The sequence below is a fragment of the Oreochromis niloticus genome, linkage group LG22, assembly GCF_001858045.2.
Source record: "Oreochromis niloticus isolate F11D_XX linkage group LG22, O_niloticus_UMD_NMBU, whole genome shotgun sequence".
Taxonomy (NCBI): domain Eukaryota; kingdom Metazoa; phylum Chordata; class Actinopteri; order Cichliformes; family Cichlidae; genus Oreochromis; species Oreochromis niloticus.
In genome coordinates, this window is record NC_031985.2 from 20036212 (window position 1) to 20052885 (window position 16674).

General features: G+C 41.1%; 2 protein-coding genes across 2 annotated transcripts in view; both read right to left on the bottom strand.

Moving 5' to 3' along the window:
• Positions 1 to 175: 175 nt before the first annotated feature.
• On the bottom strand, positions 176 to 7429 carry bloc1s4 (biogenesis of lysosomal organelles complex-1, subunit 4, cappuccino). Its single transcript, XM_003444090.5, has 5 exons — positions 7023 to 7429; positions 5099 to 5170; positions 4901 to 5002; positions 2802 to 2936; positions 176 to 1212 (listed from the first exon to the last, which is right to left on the bottom strand). Exons 1-5 carry the CDS (start codon positions 7362 to 7364, stop codon positions 1114 to 1116), a joined length of 750 nt encoding a protein of 249 aa, XP_003444138.1. The 5' UTR covers positions 7365 to 7429; the 3' UTR covers positions 176 to 1113.
• A 4416-nt stretch (positions 7430 to 11845) lies between these two features.
• pard6gb (par-6 family cell polarity regulator gamma b) overlaps positions 11846 to 16674 on the bottom strand; it is a 35825-nt gene continuing 30996 nt past the window's right edge. The window contains exon 3 of the mRNA XM_003444089.5: positions 11846 to 13448. Coding sequence (XP_003444137.1) covers positions 12385 to 13448 — 1064 coding nt within the window. The 3' untranslated portion in view covers positions 11846 to 12384. The remainder of the gene's footprint in view (positions 13449 to 16674) is intronic.

Below are 16674 nucleotides of genomic sequence, written 5' to 3' on the forward strand. Positions count from 1 at the left end.
TTTCCTGCTCACCTAGTCCCACCCTCTAATGTTTTCTCATTTTTCCGATCTCGTCATGTAGGAACGTGTTGGGTACCCGAAAGCGTAAAATGTTGACGATTTGTCACATAGCGTAAAATATTACGCTTAGGGAGTGAGAACGCGTTGGGATCGCATACATGAAACAGAAACGAACTTGTCTCAAATATTTTTTTAATGATTATCTCAAAATCGTAAACCAAATCCAACATGTAAAATGAAACATCTTTAACAACTAATTTGGCAAGTAATCAAAGAACCAGAGCTGAAGCTGTGACCATTATTGGCTAAACTTTGAAAGAAAGGGGAAAGGGGCCGCACTGCATTAATCTGTTAGGTACTGTTGCTCCCCTCTCCATGATGAGGTCCAAAGTTCCTCTTCTTCCTATTTAGATTGCAGCTTCATCACTGGCACAAAACATAATCAGCAAGTGACAACTAATCTATAATGTGCTTTTTTTCATAAAAGGTGCAATCAAAGACGTAGCCTCGTGTCAGAGAGAGGCAGTAAGATAAGGCTTGAAATAAAGTGAATACTTTGAAATGGAAGACGTTAAATGCTTAACAGGATAAGATCAGTATTGCTTGGCGGGTGGGGGTGTAGAAGAGACAGAAATACAGCTCAGTTCATAACAGCGTGCAGGTCTTTACAAACACTATCAACAGGAATGTAAGTCATAAAAACAAAGCTGGGTTATTTCTCTGTGTATTATTTGAAGATCTTATTGTACCTTCTATACAGTGCTCTACAGGCGAGTGGGACGACTTTGTCCTCCTGACTTGCCACAAATTTAACATCTTACATTTTCTTCACCATTAGTGAAAACAAAACCAAAGACCCATTTAGGCACTTTTAAAAATAATTTTGCTACAGTTCAGTGTTTGTTGCTGCCAGGGAAATGACTTTCAGGAGCGCAGAATGTCTGCACGCACTTCACTTCCAGTGACTTGTTCAGAAAGGCTGCTATTGCTTTGTTGAAGCCACTGCACCAATAGATCCTCCTTGCAATAGGTGGCAGTAAAAGTCATCTGTGCAGTTTGGCCCAACAGGCCTCTGAGGTTAGAACCGAGTTATGTTTTGAACGTTCGAGCGCGTCACTGTTCCGGCTGTGATGTGAAATAATCATCTGTCCGAAACACGCTGGGGATTTCTTGACGCTGATGTGGTGCTGGTCGTCGTGGGCTGGCTGGTTTCTGAAAGCAAAGAGACAAAAAATGAAGTGTGGTTACAACTGCTGGGGGAAACCTTAAAAAGAACACTGATTCCGCAGGCATGATGCTGTTCTTGAACACCATCAATCTTAATCAGACATAAAAAAAACAAACAAATAAAAACACTGTGGATGTTTTTGTTTTTATGAAATTTGAACCTTTACTAATAATGATCTCAATGAAGTCTGGATAGTGACTACAAATGACCTGAGTGGCCTTGATCCCAATCTCTGGACACTACATACTACTACTGGCTGATTAAAATAAGGAATGGGGTAAAATCTTTGGAGTAACCGGTGATCCTCTATGTTACTTAACAAGGAGAGCGTCCACTTTCTGTCACTTAGATTCATTTACAGATCAAACTATTGCTTTATGATGAAACATATTCATTGACAGTGATTTCAATACATGCTACAATGCATTAATTTTTTATTTTAAATCCAAGTTGATTTCATGTTCACACACATAAACACTGGACCCGACGTGCCTATGTCCACCTGAGAAGATGATGAGAATATTTACTGGAATTTCCTCTTTTTCTCCACTATCTGCTGTAGAAATGTCAGGGTTTTTTAGGGTTTTGTTTTTTTGTTTTTGTTTTTTAAAGACAGTGAGTCCACAGTTTCAAAATAAAATAAAATAAAATAAAATAAAAATTGTGGAAACTTTATACTTTACAATTATAGGCCACTCTGGGCAAAGTACTACCAGAATGTTTTCTATAATTTTACACATTTATCATGTAGTTTTATTGGTCCAGCCCACTTAAAAGTAAAATGAGCTGTATGTGGCTTACACTGTAAACTGACTTTGACATCCTTGGATTAAAGGGTTACCCAGGCACCTTGGATATGGGATGTATTTGAGCAATAAACCGTAAGCTACAAAGCAACAAACGTTGAGCAAATCAAGTCCTGTGCGGATGCAACTGAGGTGACTAATGGCAGATCTGCAGCTTCCTCCATGATTGTGGTGGAGGCAGTCATTTTTTTTTTTTCAGAGGCAGTAAATGCCTCAGCAGATATTTCACTGTCTAAAAGGAGAGCACCTAATATTTCCGCAAATCTATTTCATTCCATCCCATTTAGACCCAATGCGGAGAAAGTGGGCAGGGCATGTGGTCTTAGCCATCAGCAGCATTTGTGATCCTGGCTAAATGCATCAAATGCATCTCGGGATGAGGCACCAAGATCACAGCTATGGGTCTTTTGGGAGATTTTTCTTTTAAAATCCATAAGCATTTTTCGGCTCCTCCTTCGTCTTTGTAACAGAAAAGCTATGAAGACAAACCTCACTCCCTTTGCTTCATTTAAGTGGGAAATTACAACCAAATGAAATAAGATATTAATTTAAACATTGTGAAAAGTGCTGGTTGTTACAAGTAGCAGCAAAAGCTCTGGACTGCAACCGATTATTACAGTACATCGCTACAGTAAGAGTGGGCAGCCCACAGCTGAAGTAGTTTGGGAACCTTCTAAATAATAAGTTTTTGTTTAATCCTGCAAACACCAAACTCAGTGGATAGTGGAGCAAATTTATATTTCATAAGTTCAGAAATCGGCTCTTACGTTTAAGAAGCCTGGGACAGTCATTGTGCGGAGGATCTTCTTGAAAGCACCCGGTAGTGTTCCTAGCTCTCCCTCTGCCTGTGTGACCTGATCCTCCATTGCGCTGACATTGGCTCCCACCATCTTTACAAAGGTCTGCAGACACAACAGCATATTTAAGATTCGCTACAAAAGTTGTAATATTCAATTTACCTGTGGCTGGCAGACAGAAAAGACAGCTGAAACAGCTACGCTTTGTCCCCAGTCAAAAGTGACTGTGCTGTTAAACCAATGATGGACTGTTAAGTTATGAAGCAGACATGCAGATGCCGACCTTGGCTGTAGTCCAATCTGACTCTTTATTACAAATCAGGAAATATTAATCATATTTTGCAATGAAAAACAAAAACAAATGTGTCTTTAATTTTAACTGCAGACATTGTGACAGATAACATTTTTTTTTAATATAAAAAGGTTTACGCAGTTAATATAGAGTCATGTGAAAAAGGAAGTTTAAATTGTAAATGGCCTGTATTTGTATAGCGCTTTACTAGTCCCTAAGGACCCCAAAGCGCTTTACACATCCAGTCATCCACCCATTCACGCACACATTCACACACTGGTGATGGCAAGCTACGTTGTAGCCACAGCCACCCTGGTGCGCACTGACAGAGGCGAGGCTGCCGGACACTGGCGCCACCGGGCCCTCTGGCCACCACCAGTAGGCAACGGGTGAAGTGTCTTGCCCAAGGACAGATAGAGTGGATAGAGTGCTGTTTACACAGCACTCTATCCACTTCTATGAAAAACGTACAACCTTAAACTTGGCATGCACCACCTGCGATAAGGGCTGAACAATGAGCATAAGAACATTATCGCTTCAATAGGAATTATGAGCCCAAGTAGCTGCCGGGTGATAAAATGCACTTGATTAACTGATCATCAGCAAGTGTGAGCACCTCTGTAAAAGCAGTTTGGCAGTTTGCTGGACTGCAGCACTGAAGTGTGAGTTAACACAACCTTCTCAGGAGTGAAAATTCACCTTAGGTTTGCAAAGTTGGATCTGAACAAACCACAAGAATTCTGGAACAACTTCCTTTGGATAAACAAGACCAAAGTAAAGTGGTTAAAATGCACAGCATATCAGCACAAACACCTCCTATCAGCTGTAAAGCACTGTGGTGGACGAGTGATGATTTAGGCTTGTTTTGTTTGCACCCATAGCTCCTGGGCACCCTGCACTCATTGAGTTGACCGTGAACTCCTCTGTGTTCCAAAGTATTCTAGAGTCAAATCTAAGGCCACCTGTTTGACAGCTAAAGCTTGGCTGAAACTGGTTCATGCAACGATCAATGATCCCCAAGCACAGCAGCAAATCTACAACACAAAGGCTGAAAAAGAAAAGAATTAAGGTGCTGCAATGGCCCGAACAAAGTCTAGAACTCAAACCGACTGAAATGCTGTGACGGGACCTTAAGAGAGCTGTGCATAAATGAATGCCTGCAAACTGATAAAGTCATACAGAAAATTATTATTTAAAGTTATTCCTGCTAAAGGTGGTTCGACAAGCTGCTGAATTATGGGGTGCACCTAGTTTTTCACAGAGCTGCATAAATTCCTCTGAAAAATTTCACATAATTGTTTATCATGAAGTAAATTTTCTTTTTCTCTCATCACAAGTTACCTGATGAAGACATTTAATGACATTCAGCTTAAGAAATTATGAGTATGAACTCAAATAAACACAGTTTTTGCAAATAAGGTCCCCTTTGCTGGTAGCTTACCAGGCATTTGAATGCATGATAAGCTTTTACATGAGGAACAGGAACTAACACTTTTACCTTTTCGGAGCATGAATGAATAAATAGAGGAAACAGAAAAACAAACAAGTGGCTCAGGGTCTCCATTTGTGAGGATGATACTTTCCTTATTTAATTATGAATAAAAACACTGCACACAAATCAATATACATCACATCACAAGCACGCATTTCATATTAGAGTTGTTAATGTTTCTTGCAGTTTGGTAGGATTCCTCTCTGAGGAATCCGTGTGCATTATAAAAGCAGCAAATGAATATTTTATACAAAACAAAATGAACCGTATGAAACAGTCGCTTACCTCCAGCTTATCAATTCTTCTGTATATCTGTCTCATTTCATCAGACTTCTGCTGGATTTGAGGTAGGTTTTCATTGACTATCTGCGAGGTATCGTTACGGATCTGTAGACAAAACAAGACAGAATATCAGAAGCAAATTATCCACGTAATCTAAAACATGAGATGTAAGACACACTTTCATATTCTGACTGAGCTTACCATATCCAGCATTCCAACAAACTCATCTACTCTTGTCAGCATCTCTTCCAAGCTTTTCTCCAAGCACAGGATCTAGATAAGATAATTATTTTAAAATAAGGGTACCAGAGTATGTGAAATATGTCATAGTTATGCTGCCCACACACAAGCTTCAATACGTTTAGACTGCAGGGCCAAAACACAGCAGCTTTTGTGCTCCTTCTTCAGCTTCTCTGTAACATGCCTTGTATCACGCATATCCACTTAAGATCAGCAAGCCAACAGAGGTGAAGCATATGTCAGCATCTGTAAAGACACACAACTGTCTTCCTGAGCTAAACACAAGCAATTCTTTGAGGAGTTGTGTGTCTCCGTGGGTTCAGAGGTTTGTTATATTACAAATGAGATTTAGCTGACCACAGGGATTATCACTGTGAGCCGGGGGCGGCCTGCAGACTCAAGTCACATGGCTTGGGCTTGAATCAGTTCTCAGGCCATTCTTCTAATGACTTTTGAAGTGACATGAAAAATCCCACAACCCAGTTTTGACCTTCACAGCAGTTACTCGCACCTTCAACCAGATTCAAGCCCCTCGAGTTAGAATTAAAAGCTCGTAAATATATGACTTTTCATTTTCCTGCCATCAGATGCTCTAGCAATCATTCCGGCAGCAGCGAATCATCTTTGTGGTTTTCCTCTTTTCCTCCTGCCTGGCACCGCATCCTTTGTCCAATATATCCACTATCCCATCTCTACACATCTCAAACTCTCAGTCTAGCCCTTCAAACTTTACTACTAAATTCCTCAACCTGAGCTGTCCCTCTGAAACACTTGTCCATTCTGCTCAATCCCAATGAAAATCTGAACATCTTCAACTCTGTCATCTGTCTTTTTTTGGGTCAGAGGCAAACTGAACAAACCATAAATCATAGCAGGTCTCATTACTACCTCACAAATCTTCTTTTACTTTTGCTGCTATCCTCATGACACTTGTCTCCATCTACTTCCCCCATACTCTCTTCCTCACCTGACTTGTGCCCTGTCCATCACTTTGGATGGTTGACTCCAGGTATTTCAACTCATCCACCTTCACTATCTCTGCTCCTTGCAGCTTCACATTTACACCTCTCTCTCTCTCATTCACACACATGTATTCTGTCTTGATTTCATTGACTTTCATCCCCTTTCTCTCCAGAGCATACTTCCTGTCAGTTAATGATGAGGCATCAGTCATGTGAAGGCCAGATTCGACTTTAATGCAAGTTCAAAAGTAAGCTTCAATGTTTGCGAAAGTCTTCTTATACTGGTGTTTCCCCTTTTTCTATCAAAGTTCATCAGCGGCTAAACTCTTACTCCAGCTACTGTTCTGACAGCCTATAATTTTTTGGTTTGAGTAGAGTCCGTGCAGGTGCATCTCTTTTTGGGGCTGCATATTTACTGTGAGACTCATTAAACCCAGTAAAATGTGGGCCACGGTCTTAGTATGTGGTGCTGGTGGACGGCACTACGCCACTGCACTCGTAGAGCATTTAAAACACAAACCTTTGTACTTTGTACCCGTTTTTGAACTTAGTGGGCCTAATTTGGGACTTCCGACATAAACCTCTGCAATAAATTTTTACAGGGCAGCTGATGTTTAAGGAAAGCCAACATCCTATCACTACTTTCGTGTCGCCTAGCAACTGCCATTGCCAACACCGTCCAAGTTACTGACAAAAGCAACGTGAAACTTTCTTGTAACGCTAAGAGTGACTACAAGAAAATGCTAGGTAGAATAAGACATACAGTCCTTAATGGAGACGATGTAAATCACTTTATTTGGTACTCATAATGAAAGTGGAACACTTCGTTTACAGGAAGACTGTGTAGGGCTGCTGCGGTACTGACAGTCAAATCATAAACAAAGAGCTAAACATAGCCTAGCTGCTGATATAACAGCACGCACCTCGTCTCCTGCTGTCGCCCTGATGTAGGAGGAGTAGCTGAGCGCAGTGTGCCGCAGCACCTCGTCGTCCTGCTCTGGGTCGTGCTTGTCGGTTGTCCCAGGCTCTGCAGCTTCATCGAGGCTCGGGCTTTGAGGAATAACGTTAGCTGCTGCTGCTACTCCTGCCCCCGCCGCTGCTCCAAAGCTGGGGCTCTGCGACACCGTCCCGCTGCTGAGGATTTCGCTCACCATCGACAAACTGCTCGCACTCTGAGAGACGATTCCGCTGTCTGTGCTGATCTCAGCGCTGGACTCCTCCAGGGGAGACAGCAGGCCCACCCTGTCAACCCGTTGATGGTCCATGTCGCTCGTCTTTCTGATCTACTGCCGTGTTTTGCCTTGTCAAATGACTAGATCACGTGTGTCGCACAGAGGACGGAAGCTCGTAAGGGACTAAGGTGTTTTTAGTGCAGCAGAAAACGGAAAATGTAAATTAAAAAAACAAAAAAACAATATAAATAAATAGAATATAATGGAATACATTTTCAATGGTGGATACAAGCGCAATTTTTTTTGCATGTCTGCCCCTTTGGATTCATGCATTAAAAAAAAATTGCATTAGCCACTTGAGTTTTAAAAATGTCAGAATTTCAGTTTATTTCCCATCATTTTCATCTTAGGACACAGCAGTTTTACAACAGAATTGCAACCACTGGATCAATTTTAGAGGTTTTACTCTTAAATTTCAGTGCTTTTAACTAGAAGTCAAACTTACAACTTAAAAACTTCAACTAAAAAAAGATAACTGCAATGAGATTTGTTATACAGCAATGAAAAAGTATTTGCCTTTCCTGATTTCTTAGTTGTTGTTGGTGGTGGCGTTTTGGGGTTTTTTTTGCATATTTGTCACGCTTAAACATTTCAGATTATCAAATTAATTTTAATATTAGACAAAGATATCCAAAGTAAATAAAATAAGGCAGTTTTAAAATTATGATTGCATTTATTAAGGAAAAAAAGCTACCTGACCCTGTGTGAAAAAGGAATCTCCCCTAAACCTAATAACTGGTTGTGCTATCTGTAGGCAGCAAGAACTACAATCAAGCCTTAGTGCTAAGTGGCAGTGAGTCTTACACATCTCTGTGAAAGTATTTTGGCCCACTCTTATTTGCAGAATTTGTTTATTTCAGCCTCACTGGAGGGTTTTCAAGCATGAATGTCCTGTTTAAGGTCATGCCATAGCATCAAAATCTGATTTAAGTCCAGACTTTGACTTCATTTTGGGTTTTTGGGGGGGGTTTTTGTAAGCCGTTCAGAGGGGGCTTGCTTGTGTGTTTTGGATCATTATCCTGCTGCCAGATTTGAGTATCAGGGCATTAAGCTTTTTCACCTTTTTCTGGTAGAGCGCAAAATTCATACTCGGGTGGACGATATGTAGAAGAACCAGTCCATTTACCATTTACCATGTTTCCATCTATCCTGATCCTGAAGCAGCAAAGCAGACCCAGACCATCACATTACCACCAATACTTTTGATTCTCTGTATGATGTTCTTTTTTTTTTGAAATGCTAGTTTTACACCAGATGTAACGGGCCTTCCAAAAAGTTCAACCCTTTTCTTGTCAGTCCACACAATATTTTCTCAAAAGTCTTGGGGCTCATCAAAATGCTTTTTGGCATATTTGCCTTTCTGTTCTCAGCAGTGGTTTTCTTCTTGAACCTCTCCTGTTGATGCAATTTTCCCCCAGTCTCTTTATTATTGTTAAATCATGAACATTGACCTTAAATGAGGCAAGTTATACCTGCAGTTCTTCAGATGTTGTTCTGGGTAATTTTGTGACCTCCTGGGGGAGTCACTGATCCACTCTTGGAGTATTTTCTTTAGGTCGCCAAGTTGGTTTGGGTAGCCTAATAAATTCAATCATCATCTAAAAACTGCATTTTGTATTTACCTCTGTCAATTATTATAATTTGTTTAAACTGGACATAACATTAACATTGGGTGAAAAGCTGGGTACAGGCTAACGCAGAAAGACAGATAACCATTTATCATCACACCAACAGCCAATTAGAATCCCCAATTAACCTGATGGGGTCTTTGGACAGGTTTAAACCTGTGCGCTGATGCACCACTGTGGTGCTCTGCTATCAAGTTAGTAAGGTTAATCACACAATACTGGGCCTGAAGCTGAATTTCACAGCAGTGATCACTACTATCTACTAATCCACTGTGAGAACTTATAATTTTGTCTTTCCATCCAAGTCTTCTCCCTCTACATAAACATACACTGGAAGCTGCACATCCACAGACACATCTTTAACTCTTTCATACACATGCAAACTCATATGGTATGTATGTATTTATCTTTCCCAAGGACACTTTAACATGCGGATGCAGGAGCTGGGGATCGGACCACAGACCTCCTGTATGTGCCACCGTTTTTGGGAGGGGCATAGGTGACAGTTGGGTAGCCAGTGAGAAGCATAAGCATAATCAACAAGATGAAATTCAGGTCATGGAAAGTGCTGTAGTTTTTTTTTTTTTTTTTTAAAGCACCAAGGACTCTTGCAATAGGAAAAAAAAAAAGATTGTCTGGTCTGATAAAATGCAACAGTAACTTTTAACATTTCAGTACGTGTTATTCCAGTGTCGACCAGCATGTGGCAGAGTGAAATACGACATTGTGAGGGAATTGGGGGAGTTCAAATGTCTGACACAGGTCAACATGTTTTGTATGCAGAAAAAAACCTGCCTATGATCAAAGGGGTTTAACACGTTTTAGCATACAAAGTATCCAATGAAAAGGATTACCTGTCAAATCCGTCAGGCTGGTGCAGACGTTTCCAATAATTCCCTCTGAACCTCAGATCTTCAGTTGGACGTGTTCATGTCCAAGAAAGCATTAAGGCGGCCACGTCTGTTTATTTTGAGTTTGTCGGCTTTAATCAGTGTGCGCTTGAATCCTATATCCTATCAGCTGAACATCTGTATCACATGTGGGGAACATAACATAACTGTTTCTAACTGTAAGTGCCCTTCCTCGGCTGATTCTGATAAAAGGACACAGATAGTGAAGACTGATTGTGTGACAGTTAGGATTTCAGGGCTCCAGCTAAACCCACAGTCTGCTGACTGACAGTGCTGACTAGTTGGGTGTGAAGGATCTATTAGCTGTATGAGCAGTGTGGCACCCTGAACAAACACAGGAGGAAAAACATTCATTAGCAGAGAAGTGAAAGATGTTTGCTGCCGCTGCTGCCGGAGGGCCTCTGACATGCATTCCAGTTGCATATCTAGGTTGGAAGCACAGGCTGTAGCCAAAAGCAAAATGATGATAAAGCTCTGCCTGACTCAAGGAATTCAACCTTCAGATAGTCTACGTCTTGACTTTGTGATGTCTAAAGTGAATCATTTTGTGAAACAAGACCTTAATTTCTTATCTTCTTCTTCAGCCTGGCTACTGCTTTCTAAAAGCCTAGGACTGGTGGCTTTCACTGTAGCATTAAATGACTTGATTGAGGTACAGATGACATCACTACAGACTCATCACCTTTAAATAGTAGTCTTTGTGGTTTTACACGAGTCAGGATTACTTTTACTTAAGCTTCAGAAATGGTGTTCCAGAAATTCACACCACTTACGCCACACTGTGTGGTTATGAGTTCCTAGTTACTCTGAACTGGAATGTCAGCCTCTTTGTTTCACCATCAGCTTTGAGTTGAATGAAAAGCTTCTGGCCTTTAGTTTGAAACCAAAACTTGTTTTTCCACTTTTAGTAAAATTCATGCAGTCATCTGTGCTAAACAGCATCTTGTGTCCGTTTAGTACAAAAATACTGTTTAAAGCAAATGCACTCACTGGCCACTTCATTAGGTACACCTGTACTATTGCTCATTAACACAAATATCTATATAAATTGTATATAACATAACTCATATCCATTTTTGCATGTAGATGTGGTCAGTAAACCAGCTGAAGTTCATGCAGAGCATCAGAATGTAGAAGAAAGTTGATTTAAGTAACTTTTAAGTGGCATAACTGAAATACTTAGAGGGGCTGGTCTAAGTATTTCAGAAACTGCTGATATGTTGGGATTTTCCCCGGACAGCCACCTCTAGAGTTTACAGAGAAAACACCCCCCAAAAAATAAATAAAACAATCCAGTGAGTGGTAGTTCTCTGGGTGAAAATGAGTTGTTTTCAGAGGTCAGAGGAGAATGGTCATACTGCTCTAAGTTGTAGTAACAAATAACTTGTTAGAACCATGGTGTGTAGATGAGCATCTCTGAAAACACAAAACATCAAGCTGGTGATATAGCTGTATGGGGTATATTTTCCTGGCATGCTCTGGGGTCTTTAGTGCAGAGCGACACACAGCCTGAGTGTCGTTGCCAACCATCTCCATCCCTTTATGACCACACTGTACCCATGGCTGCTTCCTGCAGGATAACACAACATGTCAGAATTCAAATCAACCCTCAAACTGGTTTCTTGACCATGACAGTGAGTTCACTGTACTGAAATGGTCTCTATTGTCATCAGCTCTCAATTCTTAGGAATGTGGTGGAATGGGATAATGACATCAGCCGAGAAATCTGCAGCTACGATGTGATGCTATCGGGTCAATATTGACCAAAATATTGGAGGAATGAGCACCTCTGTGAATCTGTGCCATGAATAAGGAGTTAAAACAGCAATAAGGTGTGCCTAATAAAGTGACCAGTTGTAGTCTGAAAGCTCTAACAAGCTAAAAAGATAATTGTATAAATGCAGAAATGATTGTCTCAATTTAGAAGCCATTAAGTGCATAAGTAGTGAAGCAAACATCACATTTATAGTTTGCATAATTGTGAGACAGAATAATTTATTGAAACAGATACAAGGATTTGATCATAAAGCATAAAAGACCTATTAAAAAACAAAACAAAAATACTCTACACAGCATTCATCAGAATATAAGAAATATAGATTTACTCTTTAAAACATCCACATAAACAAACCCCAGTTGGTCCCAGTAAGAAGAATGAAAAGGGTCTTAATAAAAAGTGGTCACTAAGTAAAGACATGAGGCTGTAGGTACATTCAGAACTACGATAGTGGACTCGCCTAAAAACAGTTATTTGTTCTGATGCTTATTACAAAACATACAAATTTTCTCATGTATGATAAAGAGGACTTTAAAAAAAACAAACAAACAAAAAAACCCACAAGAAATATGTACACAATACTCTTTCCTGTTTGCAACTTTCTAACATCAAAGGTTTTGTAAAACCAGACAGAAGTTACAGTTAGTATCTGACAAAACACGTACATGCTCATTATTTAGCTGTTCCAGTTTAGTCTCTGAGCAGTCGGGATGTTTGTGTGTCTGTGTTTGTAAGTATTATAGGGTAATGACAGTGCCGTCCTCCTCCACCCCTCCTCTGGGAAGTGCGAGACTGTTTCGTGGGTCAGTTTTCAGTGAGCTGAGGATTTTGTGCAGGCTGCCGTTGCTGTGGCGGAGGGCTGGGTTGCTGGTATGATGAAGCTGCGCGTGGGGTTGATGGCTGTGAAGGGACTGCTGGTGTGGGTTGTGCTGAAGGTTAAGGTCTTTGTGGAACTGATAGCTCAGGCTGCTGTGTTGGTGGTGGTGGGACCCTCCGTTTAGACTCTGCTGGGAGTGGAAGGAAGCAGTGGAGACCACCGACAGTGGTCGTGTGGGAGGGCTCGGAGGAGCCGCCGAGCCTGAGGTGGTGGTCGGATTCTGGTGTTGTGTGCGGGATGCACTGGATGCCAGCGAAGCATTGGACCTCTGAGATGGCCTCTTGATGTTTTTCTCTATGACGACGTCATTATCCTCGTCACTCTCCAGGTCATCCTGATAACCATGTGCCCCAGAAGGTGGCATCCCCCCTGTGTTTACATACATGTGACCGGTTGAGCCGTTGCTATCGGACGACTGGCCCGAGCTGCCGGAGATCCTGCTGCTGCGGACCACGTTGTTGCGCTGATTCACTGGTTTGACGGTAACAATCAGGTTGTGGCTGTTGGCGATCATCATATCCGTTACCTGATCCAATGATTTCCCAGTCACTTCAATGCCGTTCACCTCCAGCACCTCGTCATTAACCGCCAGCAGCCCGGTGCTCTCCGCCAAACCTCCAGGCACCAGCCGAGATATGAAGATGCCAGGTACTTTCTCCAGTCCGTGAGAAGTCACGCGCACGCTGACCCCATCTCGAATGTAAAAGCCCAAAGGTTTGTCTGAACCGTGGCGATACAGGCGGACACGGCGGTGAGATTCAGGTAGGATGTCCACATCAATGATTGAGGAAACGGGTCGGAAGTCCTGTGGCATGCCGATGCGGATGTGAGGACGCTTGCGGTTGACGTCGTTGCGCAGCGCGACCACAGGCTTCTTCTTACGTGTTATGGTGTTGGAGGCAAAGTTGGTATAGTCCATCTCTTCTGCAAAGAAAGAGACGAGACAGAGAAAGAAAAAGATTTAGTGACAAGAAAACCAGTTCAAAGCAGTTTAAAATATTTTTCTTCCATGTGCATTGCCCACAGTGTTAAACCTTCAACAATATGAGGATGAGGGGAGGATGAATTTTCTGTCAAAATGGTGTTTTTTTCCACATTAAAAATAAAAAGGTTCAAATGAGATTAGCATGTGGAAGAAGAAATCCCTGTGAGTGCAGAAGCCCCACCCACCTGCTGCTAGAACTTTCAGTCAATGAGGGGCAGCTAATCAGAAGAAACTTGGCTTAATAGGAGAGGCAGAGCCGCTCCAAGGCCCCATAGAAAAATAACTATTTGCAAGTATGAATCATGGAAAACTAGTCAAAGAACAAAAATATAAATCTGGAACAAAACATTAAAAAAAAAAAGATAAAAAAGATTATCAAAACCTCTGTTACAAACTCAGCAACCTTTGTGCAAATGATGCACAGATGTAGCTGACCCGAACTGTCCTGGGAAACACCTGCTAATCATTTACACAACTTTTATTCCAGATTTGACACAATATTTTAATTATTAGAGGAAAGTTATAAACAACACTGGAGTGCTCAGAGGTTTACTCACAAGGTTTCTATGCAAAAGTGCAAAACTTGAACAGGTCAACTAGATTCAGATGCTGAGAAGCTCTGTGTGTGTGTGTGTGTGTGTGTGTGTGTGTGTGTGTGTGTGTGTGTGTGTGTGTGTGTGTGTGTGTGTGTGTGTGTGTGTGTGTGTGTGTGTGTGTGTGTATATATAAACTGCTGAGTTTGCAGAGCATTCCAGTGAAGAAAGCTGTGACCCACCCCTCTGCTACCAGGCTGCAGCTACATGAATAACAGGGTTGCATTTCTGCACGCAGAGACAAAGTCGCATGAGGTACATGTACCATAACCCATACAACTCAGTATCAAATGTTTAAAAAACAAAAAACAAAACTCATTGTGCTCTTTATAGCTAATTAAAAAGTGAACCGTCTTCCACGACCTCAGTTCACAAGTGACCTCAAAGGACAATGAGACAACACGATGTGGAAAGAATGAGCTGAGGGAAGATTGGTTTGCTAATCTCAGTTAATGCTCGATGTTTCCAACCACAAATTCAGAGCCATCGATGAAACAATGGAGGCTTTCATGGTGGACTTGATTAGTGCTCCCTAGCCTTTTTATAATCTGACAACCCCCCACAGGAACATCGTCATCCCCCCCCCCCAACTCTGAAGCAATTCCAATCGACTGTTATTTAACTCCTAATTGTTTATAATGTTAATCATTTGTCATCATGTCAAACTGTCAGAGAGTGTATCAGATATGTTAAAACTGTAACTGCTCAAAGCTTTAACTACACAAAGTCTCTAGAAATTACTTTTAGCCATTTCAGTCATTATTGAACTTTGATCAATTTTCATTTGTAATTTAAAATCTAGGACTAGGTGTGAATGTGTGAGTGAATGTGAGCGTGAATGGTTGTCTGTCCCTGTGTGTTGGCCCTGCGACAGACTGGCGACCTGTCCAGGGTGTACCCCGGCTCTCGCCCTATGACCGCTGGGATCAGCGCCCCCCGCGACCCTGGAAAGGATAAGTGGAAGCAAATGGATGGATGGAATTTAAAATCTGCTCTGAACATCATTTTAAACAGCAATTTTAACCAGTCACCCCTTACCTTTTGTTCTGTCTGCATTTATTAATTACTTTTAATTAACTTTTCAGGCCAAATTTGTTCAGGTTCACTCAGCTTTTCAATTAAATTGTTCTATAGAAAAAGCACCTCTTTTTCCCTGGTTGGAAATCAGTGGCCTGGATCACCCTGTCAGTGAGTGACTGACATTTTAAAAATCTAATCATTGCTGAGCATTAAACAAAAAACAACAACAAACCATTTTTAAAAAAAAAGAAGGGATGAGTGTGTATTAACAGTTCCACATTGACTCACACATGATTAAACATGTTCACTGAGTTGTGTTTCTGACAAAGAGATGCAAATAAGAGGAGAGAAAAAAACCCCAAAAAAAACACTTGATAGCTCTCTAATCTTCCCTTCTCAGGCAGGCAGGAAATCTGGACACAGTAAACCTTGATGTGACAGGAAGCGAAGGTCCCCAGACAGGAGAATCAGCTCCAGCACTTCCATTACTATGACTCATGTTTGCCCGACTGTTAGGGACACTTTTTAAAAAAAAAATGAAATTGTGTGTTTGACTGTGCACTGATGGTTCGGCACACAGTATTTGTTGGGCCTTTATTCAAACACTGAAATAAATTTAGATTCTGAGCCAGCTCCAGCCTCAGGACCTCTGCCATACACCTCTATATGTAGTGCCGACTCATCATCATCGTATATTCTTCTACAACCTCCTCTTCTGTGTGCAGACTGATGACTAAGCAATATTGTTCTATTTTTGCCAAAATCCATCCTCTCGGCATGCATCTTGGCAACGAATCTGGGAAGTTTTCCAGGCGGGTTAAGTCATGTTTTGAATACACTTACCTACAGCCCAACCTTAACAACAAAATACCAAATGCCAGCTCTGTGGTGGCAGCTAAGTCGCGAACCTCGACTGTGTGCATGCATCAGTTTTGATTGGCTCTGTGGGGTCAGAGGGTGGGACAACTGCAATTTTTGGTTTTTAGAGATTTTTTTTTTTTTTTTTTTGAATTAAGAGAATAAACTTTAAAAAAAAAAAAAAAGATGGATTGAACATCGTCAGGTTAACAATTTGTTAGTGAAGGCTTGAGCAGAGTTCTCACAATGCCATCTTAGTTGAAACTAACTGAGAAATTGAAGGATGCTGCACTCACAAGTTAGGCTTGCCCTCAATCATACTCTGCTTTTTCCTCTTTTTATATTCCAAAAATGAGCAAAATGATCATGTTTTATTCAGTAACACTTCAGTAACACTTCAGTAATACTCTGTAATACTCACAGATTAAGATAGTTTAAGACACTTTTGCCTTGGCTGCACTTGTCAGACTGAAAGCTGCGTCCATCTTTTTAATATGAAGTCTACAATTTCTATTCAGAATACTTTGAGTGTCATATCTCTTTCTGATAATGTCTGTATGATGGACATGAAAAGTAGAGAAAAGAATATAATTGCTGTGAAACGCAGCGTGTGCTCAGGGTCTTAATGCCGTTAGGTGAACGGAAGCAGCTCCCATGAAATCGGCAGTGCTGTCGACCATAAAAATCATAGGGA